A 14,568-nucleotide genomic window follows, 5' to 3' on the forward strand; every position below is an offset into this window, starting at 1 on the left:
AACGTGATTGCATGCCGTGCAGACATAGTAAAGTTTCTAGAGAAACGATCAGCCGGGTCTCGAATCGAGATGGTGAATACGGCGTCCTCACCATTCCTGTGTCAGCAGCCCGCTGCTGCGACTGGAAATAAACCGCATCCGTTTCCTTGCACTTCGGACACCGTTGACTCGTCCGAGGAAGCTGTAGAAAAAAAAGCAATCCGTCAGCCCGTGTTTATGAAACAGATAGCGGTTCCGTGCAAGCAAAAGAACTCCGTCAACCCTCCGAATATCCAGACTGATCGGAATCTTCCATTGCGCGAGAACCACATTCGCCGCATCTCAACTGTTCTCCACAAAGACTACAGAAGCAGGGCAGCTCGGAGGGAGCAGAACCCACAGTTGGATCATTTGCGACATCAGTGGTGGTTCCAGCCGTCTCTTGAACAGTGGAACCCAGCTGATGTCGGTATGTGCATGCAGAGTCGTGGGTCGTCGTCGCGTGGCAGGCTTTGCAGATGTAGAGGAGAGTGGACGTCTCGCGGTCCTCTTTCGGGTAGAGAAGGTTGGAACTATAGAGGTATCAGTCAGATACAATGTGGCGTTGCTGATGTACACGGGAGAAAGATGCTGACCATTCTTGACAGAATCTGTAGGAGACCTCTCCACGCTTGGTCTCACCCTCGCTGGGCGCAGGAGAAGCAGCTGCTGACATGGTGATTGATGCTAAGACCGACGAGGGGAGTCGCGACCGAATTGAGGCTTTCGTAGGGAGCGGTTGAAGTCGGCGGATGTCGTTCTATCGGCGCGAGCTTGCGACTGGTAACTGCTGCGCTCAGTGGAATTGGTTGTGCAAGTAGAAGCGGAAGTATGGGGACGGTCAAGGGAATAGAGTATCACAACATTAACCCATCCCGAGAAGAGGTTAGAATCACGAGTGAAGTATAACAGCCTAGAAACGATGAATAGTCATCGTTGTCAAAAGAGTGAGGATGAAAATGAAGTGTCGCCCCCGCAGTCGCTAAATCGTGGAAGCCTGAAGCCTAGTACGTACTACTATGGATGGAGCCTCAGGTCCCTTGCTAGTGTCTATTGTCAGATATCAAGTTGCTTACATATGTTTTCAAATGCCCATCACAGCATGCTACTCGTAGTAGTATTCCACTAATCCTCTACCGTGCACTCGATCGGACTACTTACTACCACCGGGTCCCGCCTCTATCTCGATGCGACTCGGAATGTGCAGCTTTTGACGCCGAGTCAATTAGTAATTCAGCTGGCTCGGTATTAGAGGCATTAAGTCCGGGCTGGGTAGGTAGTCACAGTGAAGGACGGACTGGTTGAGGAACTCGAATATAAAGTGAAGCACTTGGAGGATATAAATCAGCATCGCAGAATACGCAGTGTGTGCTTGGCCCGTTATCATTTCACAAGCCCATCTTCCTTTCTACTCCATTTGTTGTTGCCGATCCATTGCTTCTTTCCGCAACCACCAGAATGCGTGTGTTTGTGACCGGTGCTGCTGGCTTCATTGGCCGCGCCGTCGTCCAAGAACTCCTGCACAATGGCCACCAAGTCCTGGGCCTTGCTCGCAGTGACGCCAACGCCGAGATCCTTACCAAAGCTGGTGCAGAAGTTCACCGAGGAAACTTAGAAGACCCTGAAAGCCTAAAGAGCGGCGCTCATGCCGCAGACGGTGTCATCCACTTGGCTTTCATCCACGACTTCAGCGACTTCGCCAGGGCTACCAAAGTCGATAGAGAAGCCATTGAAGCCATGGGCGAGGCAATGGCAGGGACAGGGAAGCCGCTGGTGATCGCTTCTGGCACGTTAGGTGTGTCCAATGGGAAATTGGCGACCGAAGACACGGAGCCCGCACGCGACGACCCAATGTCCATTCGTTACGCCTCGGCAGACTTGGTCTACGCACTCTCGAAGAGCAAGCAAGTGCGAGGTTCAGTGGTCCGACTCTCGCCTGTCGTTCACGGCGTGGGAGATTGGGGGTTCGTTCCAATGCTCATCGGCATGGCGCGGAAGAATGGCTATGCCGCTTATGTCGACGAGGGCTCAGCTCGATGGCCTGCCGTGCATAAGTTGGATGCTGCGGTCCTGTTCCGCCTCGCACTGGAAAAGGGTACTCCTGGCTCGACCTACCATGCCGTGGCTGAACAAGGAATACCTTACAAAGACATCGCGACGGTGATTGGCAAGCACCTTCAGCTGCCAGTGGAAAGTAAACCTCTCAGCGAAGCTACGGCAGCCATGGGAATGATGGCACATCTCACCAGCATGGATGCACCGACCTCGAGCGAGAAGACGCAGAGAGAACTGGGCTGGAAGCCATCGCAAATTGGCCTGCTGGCGGACATGGAAGCCAACTACTTTTCTTAAGTTCATGTTAGTCTCACATTAATCACGGCGCTCGAATACTTAATAGCATGGCATATGTAAGACCTTCTGTCAACGCTCCATGCAGATAAGGCGTAGAGTAGGGGTGTAGGAAAAGAGTTTGGTCAAAGAGTTTGGTGTATCATGTCTTGATATGAAGTTACCTACCATGTATCCATTAGATCGATAGAATGGCACACTGCAGGAGCTGGGAGTGAGTTCAGGGCGGCGTGACTCTGATCCCAAATTGGGGCAAGGTCACCGCGGCGACGATTCGCCTCTTGGCGGCTTCGGAATCTCGACTCGCATCTGCCACTGCATGGTATGGTGACAAGAGTGAACTCTATACATAGGTATGGGAACGAACTGCAGGAACCATAAACACTGCACACAAGGTTACTTGCACTCCTGAACCCAGTCGCACTGTAGATCTCTCTATCTCGACCACTGACTTAAGTGAGTACCCACGTCGTTGAGCATTAGACCGTAACTTCATCGTAACCCGTTGCCTTCTGTCCCAGCAGCATTCAAAGTTGATGTCTGGCCTCTGATCGATGATGTGCTGACAACCACGAAACCACAGCCCCACCTGCTTCCGCCAACTGCGCCAACTGGAAAGCAGTCCCCAACATTTGTTACGTAGAGCGAGTTTGTTTCCACGTCAGCATCGCAAACAAGAGAAGAGCCAACACATCCCTCACAGCGTCTCTCCAACATCATGGTGCGTGAAGGCCGCCGAGAGAGGTCCCCCTGCTGGCGAAACTGACTAACGTGCAACCTGCAGTCTGAAACCGGCTTGCCTGCAGACTGGGAAGTCCGCCATTCCAACTCGAAGAACCTTCCTTACTACTTCAACTCCAAAACTCACGAGTCAAGATGGGAACCGCCGGAAGGAGCAGACACAGAGAAACTCAAGATCTACATGGCCCAACATCACAGCTCGGCGAACACCCGCATTGACGGCACAGGGGCCGAGGGTAAGATCCGTGCCGCGCATCTGCTCGTCAAACACAAAGACAGTCGTCGACCGTCGAGCTGGAAGGAACCCAACATTACCCGCAGCAAGGAGGAGGCTATAGAGCTATTGAAGGGTTATGAGGAACAAATCCGATCTGGTCAGACACAGTTGGGCGATCTTGCCGTCTCCGAATCCGACTGCAGCAGTGCCCGAAAGCGAGGAGACCTGGGATTTTTCGGCAAAGGTCAGATGCAGAAGGAGTTCGAGGACGCCGCCTTTGCTCTACAGCCTGGTGAGATGAGCGGCATTGTTGAGACTGCCTCTGGCGTGCATCTCATCCAACGGTAGGATCAAGCATCCGTCATTCGTTCGGGCCCTGATACTGACGACTGGTGCAGAATCCAGTAGAGGATCCCACACGCTCATGACATGCCTCTGCCGATGCCTCAGCTGCCTTTTACTACTGATATGGCAGATTGGGAGAGGCCGGAATGTATCTCCGAATTGCGTGCTGACGGCGTAGGAGCCGGGTTACACGCCACGACGACCTCATGACGGGAGATCACGGAGCGGAGAAACACATCCCTACTCGGTGCACTAAGCCAGAACTTGGAATCCAGGGCTGGGAATGTAATCGAGGTGGATTATCTGGATCTGCAAAGAATGTACAAACTGGCGTCACTGCTACGACGCTCTCGACACTCCCGCATCGAGATGGATTTAGTGGTTTGAGGGGCAAAAGTCTGTTCTGTAGGTTGGTCTGGGGTGCAGAAATGGGCATGTGCTACTACGTGCTACTACGTACCTAACCTAACTATCCCTCCCCAAATCACTCCTACTCAACTCGGTTATCGCGGCTCGGCTTCGTTGGCCCCCGCTCGTGCCGGAGTCTTGACTTTTGAAGGTTTACCTCGTGTACGACTAGGGTGGCCTGCACAGTGCTCGACAGGAGGCTCTTCACGATGTCAATGTACTGACCTCTGAGTTTCCACCGCTCTTGAATACCTTACTTAATAGCATGGCGCAGATGTGTCGCCAGGATGATGGTGGACGCTAGACGTCACAACCCCCATGTCATTCATGTTTAGTGTCATAACTTTAAGTTGGCCAATGCCAACTACTACTCCCGGGTTTTGGCGTGAGCTGATCCAACCCAACCAAAAAAAGAGCAGGCATCGAGATTCCCGCCCCTCCTACGACCATCCGTACCAATCAGATGAGGATCTATGGCTGTCCAAATTATTCTGTATTCTTCTGTTCTGAAGCACTCAGTCGGCTGCATATAAGACACCATGCCACCAGCCATGGTCTATGCTCTTTATCCAGAATCATACTACTCCTCCTACCCTCCCGTCGCTAGTATCTGTTCTCTGCTGTAGGGCAGGGACTACCGCAGTCCCAACTTGATATCCATATTGTGGTGTTCGACCTCGCCCGCTTCGCACATTCTTCGACAATGAGGGCCAACAGCACGCCGGACGCCTTTTTCCTCACTCCGCCGCATTCGCACGATCCCAATGATGTTTCTCACGTTGCGGCATTGCCATCTTCAATGATGATGCAGCTTCCTGAAGCTGTGCAGGACGCACTCTGGAATTTGCAAGAATCGACCTCCATCGTCTATGCTTCTTACATGCGGCTGCAAGACCTGGTGCACGAACGATTCGATCGCTTAAGACCCCTGCCAGGCCAGTCGGCAACAGGCTCGACGAGCTGTAAGTGTGCCCAACGAACGGATGTTCATGCAAGTCGCTAAACTGAGAAAAAGATTCGGAGGGCGCTTTCTTCAACTATGTCAACCACGTAGCCGCTGAGCGTCGTTATCTACTCGAGGACGCACACCCCGACTGGAAGCACAAGGCTTCTCGCGCGGGGATACATCAATACGGCGATCTAGTCATTGACTTCCGGGGCAAGCAAATGACAGTGGCCGAATGGTTTTCCCAGCTGAAAGCAGCGGAGGCCTTCTGGATCCAAGAAGCGGCACAGACTGAGCTGCCCGACTTTGAGTCTACTGTCTTGGAATACCGGTCTCTATCATCAACTCCCACCAGCGAAACATCGGATGCTAGTGAGGGTCTGATTGGAATGCCGGTGCCCACCGGAAGAAAAGCGGTTGACGCAGAAGGGCTTGGCCTGGAATTTCGGATGGCGAAAGCACTGGAGGCTCTTTAGCTTCGCCTGACGCGCGGTGTTGGGCTGCGGGAACTGGGGACGTGCCTCATGATGACCTTCTTGACGATTCAAGCTTTGTGTTACGACAATTACGACTTTTATTCGACTACACCGGTTGATGGATGTATAAGAAACTCTAAAATAATGTGGAATGAGAAGGCTGAAGTTAGCCAGGGATGTTGCAAGATGAGCCTAGTTCTGGAGGGGGCTATGTACTAGTATGTTGTATGGACCGACAGGAGCATGTTGAGAGATTTCTCCGATGGTTGCAGACTCGGAATAAACAAGGCACAACTTCCTTGTTTGCTGACCGGGTTACTTTCTTGGGACTGACATGGGCACCTTTAGCGAGCTTGCATCGTCACTTGTCGGGCAATAACGCATCTGGTCATTCGAATAGCCTGAAAGCAGGGTCACACGTGGCACATCTGTTGGTACTGCCGGGTTGCCCCACCCCCGTCTCTCCAAGTAACGGTGCGCTTAACCAGCAATGCTGTAACAACATCATGATTGAAATGGCCCCAAATATAGAGTATGAGGACAATGAATCAACCCGGTTTCAAGCGGGTATTTCGGAAGATGGCGTATCAAGCGGTATTGAATTTACTGCGATACCTGCGGTGAACGAGAAGCATCTCATGACAGTGAAACCACTTAAAGCGGGGTAAAAACTTAACGGGGTTGGCGGAGCCCCAGATGCCAGATCGGGTTAGCTTTCTTCTAAACGGTGCTAGCGCCGGATGTCCTATGAGGTTATCCGCACGAAGCCGGCCCTCGACAGCACCTTCCACTTTCTCTACACAGTACCTAACGTACTTTATTCTTTTCTTGTCGGCTCACTTCGAGCTCTTTCATATACATAATCCAACATAACGGATGTTTGTGAATAAGCAGACATGCGGTACCAAGCACAGCCAAAGGTCATCAGGACGCTAGTGGCTTATTTTCAGGTATGGCGATGAAGGAGCACAGCCCGCCGATATCCCGTGCTTGCGTCGCGCTGCAAGGCTCGAGGGAAAATTTTGCATCAGAAACAGGATTCTCCGAGACTGAGGTTACAGGTCAGATCCTCACCTTTTATGAAGACACAGTGGGTGGCCTCTTCAAATGCGCCTTCTGCTGTACAACGTCGCGCCATACGACATTCGTGCCACCGCGTTTGCCCGACGTCAATCTCTGGTCTGACAGGAGGTTGATTTTGAGCGAGCACATGAGCCATAGGGAGAGCCCCCGATAAGTCGCCGGCCGGCAATCCTCTGTTTCACGGATGTGTCTTGCCAGAAACTGTGGCTGTTATTTTTGTCTATTCTTGCCTGCCTCGCGTTCCTTTTGGGCAGACCCCGTTGTGGTGAAATTGCACGAGGGCAGAGGACCGGTTAATACACCTTACTGACTACGACACCTCGAATATCATCTCCAGAAGAGTGCGCTTGGCCTCTTGAGTCTGTTGGTCTGAGGTTTCGCTGTGCTCCTTGTACGCAGTATGAAAAGAATGCATATTGTGGTCTATGCTATGCCATTCGGAGCCTGCCCTTATTGCAAAGGATTGATATGTGATGCTCCGCTGAGAATCGCCTTGCGCCGAAGGGAGCATGCAGGATTCGGAAACGGTCTAGAACCCCTAGCGCTGACCTCGATGCTCCCAATAATCCTGAGCCACCATATCCAGGAAGTATGCCACGTTCAGCTGTGCAGCCGACAGCTTAAAACCTGAGGTGGCATCCGCATAAGCTGCAGTGGGGATCAGGTGCATCTGGGCTTGCTTCTCTTCAGAGCTGCATATCGAAATTCACCGGCCAATCCAGATGGCTAGCTCGACCTCACCTGGCCGATGTTGCCAAAGCCTTCCTACTGCCTCGATATCACTAGCATGAAGAGTTCCCGGGCGTGTTGACTTGAAGGTCTTTTTAGCTTGAGCTCGTGTCTTGTGGTATCTATTCCAACCTGCACCTTGGCTCAGCTACGATCTGCCTGGCCTCTATCAGTCGAGCCCATTCCTTCTCCACAATTGCAATGAGGGGCTTGTGTAACCAGACATGATATGGGTAGCCTCTCCTCCTGTCCTTGAGCACGGGATGGACGGCGTGGCCCGTTCCAAGCGGTAACGGGTGGCCCCGCGCACCTTACGCATCCATGCCATGCGCGCGAGCTTCGCTCGGCTACTTCTTACACAGTGACCGGTCAGGTTGCACAGATTTGCATACTCGGGAGCCCTTATGCTGTCTCTACAGAGCGCTCTGGTTAGTGCTACACTTCGGCGATGCAGCTAAGCCACGACACTCGGCTGAAGCTTGCGACGACCGCACGGTGCCCGATCCACCCCTCCTCATCCCATAAAACGCTTTCCGCTCTACCGTGGGTTCTGGTGCTGGAAGCAGTGCAAGCAACGGCGCTTCATCGTCTCCAACTCTCTGCACATCGGTATAATCAATAGACCGAAAGCTTCGAGAGTCTCGATCTCACTAGCGCCACCGTCCCTTGATGCAGAAGATACGGGTGCATTGATCGCCTTGTTTTCCATTGGTCAAGGGCGGCAAACACAGTTGGGAGTTCCAGCTAATGTGTCTCGGGCGCAAGAGCGTCGGCACCATTGAATGCAACCCTTCATCTCGACAACATTGGCGAACAGCTGTCGTCGTGTTCTGCAGCAGGGAAACAATCGGAACATTGGGCAGCAGCACAGAAGCATCCATACTCGTTCTAGCCCATGGGAAAGGCTGGTGGACAGGCATTCCTTTGACAAGGAATCAGTCATGAGAAGGGCCAAACATTGGTCAAGGATGCTGTACTGGTTCCAGAATATCGGCTGCTCCTGACTCAATGCTCGTTTGAATCTTTCCCGAGTCTTTTTTCGAATCGGCGAGGCTCCGGCGGGTACGTGAATCCAACCAGCGAGGCTAGACCGTACCACCGAGGGCATAAGATCCTCCAGAACAAAGTGCCGGGTTATGACCGTTGCTGCCTGACGCAATCCTTCTTCCAAATTTTACTGGTACGAGGCTCCAAAATATGAGGGTGGTGACGGCGGGACGTTGCATATGCAGAGCTCTACCCCAAATGCCGAAGCTCAAGCCGGACCCACGTGGTACCAACCCGTCGAGGACCAGCGATCACGAGGTTACCCCCTGATAATATTCATCGTCTCACCTGCGTGTTACAGAATCATTCATGCCACACTGTGACTTTCAATGGCGTGCTTGCGCTGTTGGCACGTGGTGAACAACTAGCTCGAACCGGCATGCCGAAGATAGCCCCAAGGCCACCACGCCCCACGGAAACCATTTCAGAAGGGTCTTCGCTGGTGCGTCCTCCTGCATGTTTCTGGCAGAAGCACCAGTCAGCCCGATATCCAGAGTCCAATCGGGACCGCGCTGGACTGTAAACGGTGCTTTTCACACTGGGCCCGCCAGATTGCCCATCCTTTATCCGGGTGCGATTGATTGGTCGACAGGTAGCCGATGCAAGGACATGGCGACCCGGGTACTTCACCTTCACTATATACAAAACATCTCATGATCTTGGTGGCAAGAACGTCGCACACTACTTGAACAGCCTCCAGACGTTCGTCGACAATCCACGGCTGTCTCCTGATGGTCTCCTGACATTCATCCGCAAACCTCCAGACATTTCGACAGTTGGCGTTGGCTTTACAAAACAATCCTCACCTTTCTATACCTGGCACTTTTGATGACCTGGCATCTGATCGAACCAAATGTGCTTTGACACGATCTCGTGCATCTATCGATGCTGGAATGACTATCCCGCAAGCAAGTTTTTGCCAGGGTTTTCCTCGAGGTAGGAGTTTGGTAAGGGTTACCCCAGCCCTGCAGAGTAATACTGACGATCCAGGTCTTGTTGGGTGAGCAACAGAGTAAGTAACATGACGGTAACTGTGGTCGAAGAGAACCACATGTCTTCTTCGACGGCCTCTGTTGTCTGGTGTCGCATCAAGCTATGCCGTGAACTTGAAGAGATTCACCTTGCGAGAACTCCATAGTACCACTTCTTCCCTGTATCTGGGCATTGTTTGTGGGTAATCCTACAGCAATAGACATATTCACGCTGCTGGTCGATTGTTAACATTGCAAAGTCATGTATGCTCGAGTCAGATGTGTCCAGTCCTCTTCAGAGACAGCAAAGTCGTCTGGTGCAAGGAGGCATTCCACATACATCGTGTCAATGTGTATTCAGTCACAGGGTCAGGTAGTATGAAGGACGCCGAAGCAGTCATCTGTGCCTTCTCGTCATGAGTTGGCAAGGCTATCGCTAAGTCAGGAGGTATTTCAAGCCCCTTTCTGATTCAGCCTTGCGAGCCAACCTCGATGTATGGACTCCTTCAGGTACCTAGCAATTGGCGAAAGGCTCCGAAGATGGGATGAGTAAGTAAGTCTTTACATGGATGGTAGTAAGCTGGGTGCTGCTGTGGTGGTCCTGTGGTGGTAATGTGTTGAAGCCACCATTTGGGAGAAACGAGGAATCCAATCACAGTCGGGCGATAAGCAGCTCTTATCTCCCTCGCAGTTTCTCTTAAGGCGGCGATGGACATGGATTTCCGCCGCATTTCCTCGCATGTTGTCCATCTGCGCGGAGATATCAAAGTTGACATCACTCTCCAAGGCTCGCAGCTTCAGATCATGCACAGCTGCAGCCGCGAATCGGGCTATCATGATTGGCCTGATAGCGCAGATCTGCTGCTCTTTAGCAGCCAGGGGTTCATGTTTCTGGACGCAGCTTTATGGAGAGGAGCACTAATTGCTGCGCAGTTCAAAACATACTTGACGCCCTTTCTCTGCCAAAAGGATTGGACGGTGTGATTTGCGTGTCTAAAGCTGACCGTTTCTGACCTCAAGAACCTAGAAATCAGCGACCGTAGCAAGGATACAGTCTCAGCTGCCTCTCCAACACCGTGTTGCAAAGCCCAACCCTATCGTGTCCCCGATATGCCTGACCCGATGACGTTACAAGAAGAATCCGATCACTTCTCGCCATACAGGGCGGATGGGAAGCTATATGGATTCGTGTGTGTGGTGACTGGGGCGAACATGCCTGTGGGAGCCGCCGTTGTCACCGAGTTGGCAGGTATGGCATACATATACATATATGGCTCGGGGGAAACAACCCACAAGATTGAGATAGAACACAAGACTAATGAACCACACTCGTTACAGCACACGGCGCAGCCTGCATTTACGCCTGCACGGCCACGGACGAGCCATCTGGCCTAGAAGCGTCTCTGCCCAAACTCTACCCGAACACGAAAATCATCGACTACCCGTATTCCATCTCCTCGGAGCAAGACACACTGAACCTGATCGACGAAGCCCTCAATGCCTGGGGCAGGCTGGATGTTTGGGTGTGTTCTTCGGGTCTACTGGGCCCTCCCTCGATCGACCAGACCACGCCGACGGATCTGCAGGCATGCTTCGAGGCGAATAGTCTGGCACCGTTCTTCGCGCTGAAATACGCGCCGCCCGCCATGCAAAAGACCGCGTCCAAGGGCAACTACCCGAACGCGGCGCCCAAGGATCGGAAATACGGTAGTATCATTGTCGTCACCAGCACGGCCAGCACGTACGGAGGCTGCTGGGGACCGTGCTATACGATGAGCGCCCACGCTGCTTTGGGCGTCGTCCGTGCAGGCGTCGCGGTGCTCAAGGGCACGGGAGTCCGCATCAATGCTATCTCGTCGGGCCAGATCGATGTCGGGATCAGTCTGGACGGGTTCGATGCGAAGACTATGTCGAATAGTGCTCAGTTGCCCCCGGCTGCGCTGCAGAGCCCGACGGCGCAGAAGAATAATATTGGGCTGGAGAGGGCTGGCAGGCCCGCGGAGGTCGGGAGGGTTGCTGGGTTTCTGGCATCCGGGTTTAGCAGTTACATCACGGGCGCAAATATGGTGGTTGATGGCGGCGCCAGTGTCATGTGTCCGCTGATGGTTCCGATATGATACCATTTAGAGTGTAGAGTCCTCGAAGTTGACTTCGAGAGAGGATGTGACGCATTTTCAAGATCTGTTGGATTCCAGGGCATTTATTCTCAAGAAGCTCAGCAGTAAAACACTATGTTGAAGCACATTTTAGGACACGCGGAGGCAATACCCCGAATGAGGAAGTGACTGGAACATCCGTATATTTTACATAGCTCTTGCTCTTGCTCTTGCTCTTGCTCTCAAGCTGCCCGGAATCCGACTTCTAGTGTAACGTTATAGATGCGTTGGTGCTGGAGGAGATTGTAGGGAGTAACTATCTAACAGTGCCGACGTGAAGTATGAGATACGACCCTGCTAGCGAAAAAAGACTCCCTGATAGAGATCCTGATCTGGGCACCGTATGATGATCAAAGAGCCATGGAGAATAAAGCACTTGATGATAAGGAATTAGTGCCGAGGAAGGAATTGATATAGGTATTTTTGTCTGCGATTTCAGGAAAAGACCTTGGAGTCATCAAGCGTCGCCGAGCTCAAGCCGTGGCCTTCTCTAAGCAGCCTCATTTTCTGGGATGGTACTCAATGTCACAAAGACAGGGACGGTGCTGCAGAATTTCAGCATCAGTAGCCGTTGGTAGACGAGTGGTCTTCAGTTGTGGTCCCTTCAATGTAGCCATATTCATATTGGCTTTCAGGGCACTGTGGTTCTACCTCTGTACCGTGTGTATACCTTAGGAGGTGAGAGAGTGAGAGAGTGAAAGAGTGAAAGAGTGAGAGAGTGAAAGAGTGAAAGAGTGGGAGAGCGATGGAAGAAATTGTGCTATGGAAGAAAAATGCCTGGCCTCGGCAAAGTTGCCATTGTCGGCCAGTCGCGCTGCCGAAACATTTTTGGACTTCGAGCAACGAACATCGAGCATTGAGCATTGAGCCTATCGACAGTCGAATTGCCTGTCCAATACCAGGGACATCCTCCAGCAAATAGATAGCTTTCATATACACCGAATGGCTCCTCGTTCAAGAGGCGCAAAGCGCATCGCTGATGCTCTAGGTATGTACAAGACAAGACAATCACATCTCTGACTGCCGAGAGCTAACACTCGACATCAGGGTTTTCGACCCCGAAGAACCACGTCTGCCTCTCATGTCGACAGAGTCTGGCTTTGACCCGGCCTCAGCGAGGCTACGCATCCGCCGCCACTGCAAAAGCTACTGTCGAAGCCCCTCCCATCACCCAGCTATCCCCCGACGGCCCCGAAGCCTCTCCTGTTCCTCAACCCATTTTCACCATCAAAGCAGGCGTGGTCCTCTCACGACCACCGCTGATCACGCCAGACCCACACCCCTTCGAGACCGCCTACTACCTGTATCAACGACGGCTGAACGAGCGACTAGTGTTGCCGTTCACTCAGTATTTCTACTATAAGCGCGGAACGCCGGCGTTTGAACAATGGCGGACGAAGCGGCAGGCCCGAGGAGGCGCAGCGACCCGAGACATCGGCAAATATAACGCCTACACGGACGAAGCTTGGAACGACGAGGTCTTGGAGGGCGACGAGACGGGCGCGCCGAGCAAGATCGTCGAGCAATTGATCGCGGACGAGGGACGAGCGGAGGAATTCACCGGCACGGGTGATCCGAAGTTTGCAGGTCTGAAACGCAGAACCGAGGCGGACGAGAAGAATGACCAGCGGAGTCTCGAACGCAGCCTCAGCCGCACGTTGTACTTGCTCGTCAAGAACAAGAAGGTTGCCGGGCAGAGCCAGGACGAGAGCGACTTCTGGAAGTTCCCCAGCGGCACTATCATCGGGCATGAAGGATTGAAGCAGGTAAGAGGATGTGTTGATTGGATTTAGCGGCGCCTTCTTGTGACCTATTCAGAACTGACAGTTGCGAATCTATCAGGCCGCACAACGCATCCTGTTCAGCTCGCTCGGCGAGAACATGAATACCTTCTTCGTCGGCAACCACCCTGTCGGCCACTACGTTGCACGCTTCGCATCCCCGAGACCCGGGCCTCCCCCACAGATGACCACAGAGACGTCCAAAGCGTCAGACTCGGCCCTGCTCAAACAGGAAGTCGCCCAGCAACCGGACCAACATCCCTCGCTGGTCAATGGCGAAAAGACGTTCTTCATGAAAGCCCGTATCATGGCCGGCCAGCCGTCTTTGGCTGCGTCGCAGGACCAAGATATCGAAGATTTCCGATGGTTGAGCAAGGATGAGATCGAAAAGGCCGTGCATCCGGATTATTGGGTCAAAGTGAAGAATATGCTAGCGACGCAGTAGTGTTACTACAGTCTGAGGCGGAGGTTACGGAGTCAAGGACCTGGTACTTCCACCATAATGGACCGACCAAAATATATTGTCGCGAGTTTTACACGTCAAAACGTGTGCTGTATTATCAACAAGTTTACGGAGGCTGATCTCTTTTCCACCGTGCGCATTATCAAGGCACATCCTGGATCCAGGATGGAAACAAGGAGGATAGGCGGCATGAAGATCTCTTCTTGTCACCTATCACAGCAATGGCATCAATCATTCATCTGCCGTGTCAGTTTCATACGCATGACTTCGAAGCCCCGCATGTGGATGTATCTGCTGTATACGGATGCACAGCTCGAATCTCGAACCCCTTCAAATTGAAGTGAAAGCAAAGAGGGGACCATAAACTCGAGTATCTTTTCCACCAGCACAATCAGCCGGAAATCTCGTTGACACTGGATTCTAACCATCGCGAGCCCTGCAACATGGTCGTTTCTGACTCGTGACGCTCATATCAGATATCTTGACTCCTCTGCCTTCTTGAAATGTCATGGACGATGACAAACGGCTCAAAACTATTGATTTATCATCGCGACTTTGGTCATGATGGGTTGTCTCTACTTTGGACTCCCTTCACCTGCGGTCGTAGTCTGATCCAATGCTCCTGAGTTGATCGGGCTGGCTTGTATTGTATAGGATACATTTTAGCTAGGTAGTCGGCTCTTGTTCGGAGACGGGAAGGCGAAGGACGAGAAATGTAGTGTGAGGTAGTATGTCCAAAACCAAAACGGTACTCGATATTACACTTTATATTGATCTAGAAGTCATTATCACAGCAATACTGTAGGATGTCTCGCCCTCTACTTGTACTTGTTCGGGC

General features: G+C 52.4%; 6 protein-coding genes across 6 annotated transcripts; 5 read left to right on the plus strand and 1 right to left on the minus strand.

Annotated features, from left to right (window-relative positions):
* Nucleotides 1-256: 256 nt before the first annotated feature.
* On the minus strand, nt 257-694 carry A1O1_04056 (uncharacterized protein; the record flags this gene model as incomplete). Its single annotated transcript, XM_007724953.1, has 2 exons — nt 257-551; nt 615-694. The coding sequence occupies 2 exons, from the start codon at nt 692-694 to the stop codon at nt 257-259; spliced, it is 375 nt and encodes a 124-aa protein (XP_007723143.1).
* A 782-nt stretch (nt 695-1,476) lies between these two features.
* A1O1_04057 (uncharacterized protein) lies at nt 1,477-2,370 on the plus strand (the record flags this gene model as incomplete). The annotated part of the gene is made up of 1 exon (XM_007724954.1): nt 1,477-2,370. The coding sequence occupies one exon, from the start codon at nt 1,477-1,479 to the stop codon at nt 2,368-2,370; it is 894 nt and encodes a 297-aa protein (XP_007723144.1).
* A 715-nt stretch (nt 2,371-3,085) lies between these two features.
* On the plus strand, nt 3,086-3,673 carry A1O1_04058 (peptidyl-prolyl cis-trans isomerase ssp-1; the record flags this gene model as incomplete). The annotated part of the gene is made up of 2 exons (XM_007724955.1): nt 3,086-3,088; nt 3,152-3,673. The coding sequence occupies 2 exons, from the start codon at nt 3,086-3,088 to the stop codon at nt 3,671-3,673; spliced, it is 525 nt and encodes a 174-aa protein (XP_007723145.1).
* Nucleotides 3,674-4,781: 1,108 nt separating this feature from the next.
* On the plus strand, nt 4,782-5,500 carry A1O1_04059 (uncharacterized protein; the record flags this gene model as incomplete). The annotated part of the gene is made up of 2 exons (XM_007724956.1): nt 4,782-5,040; nt 5,094-5,500. The coding sequence occupies 2 exons, from the start codon at nt 4,782-4,784 to the stop codon at nt 5,498-5,500; spliced, it is 666 nt and encodes a 221-aa protein (XP_007723146.1).
* Nucleotides 5,501-10,440: 4,940 nt separating this feature from the next.
* Nucleotides 10,441-11,447, plus strand: A1O1_04060 (uncharacterized protein; the record flags this gene model as incomplete). Its single annotated transcript, XM_007724957.1, has 2 exons — nt 10,441-10,579; nt 10,669-11,447. The coding sequence occupies 2 exons, from the start codon at nt 10,441-10,443 to the stop codon at nt 11,445-11,447; spliced, it is 918 nt and encodes a 305-aa protein (XP_007723147.1).
* Nucleotides 11,448-12,428: 981 nt separating this feature from the next.
* A1O1_04061 (uncharacterized protein) lies at nt 12,429-13,712 on the plus strand (the record flags this gene model as incomplete). The annotated part of the gene is made up of 3 exons (XM_007724958.1): nt 12,429-12,474; nt 12,534-13,252; nt 13,329-13,712. 3 exons carry the CDS (start codon nt 12,429-12,431, stop codon nt 13,710-13,712), a joined length of 1,149 nt encoding a protein of 382 aa, XP_007723148.1.
* Nucleotides 13,713-14,568: the final 856 nt, after the last annotated feature.

The sequence above is a fragment of the Capronia coronata genome (assembly GCF_000585585.1).
Source record: "Capronia coronata CBS 617.96 chromosome Unknown acBCG-supercont1.3, whole genome shotgun sequence".
NCBI classification, from domain to species: Eukaryota; Fungi; Ascomycota; class Eurotiomycetes; order Chaetothyriales; family Herpotrichiellaceae; genus Capronia; species Capronia coronata.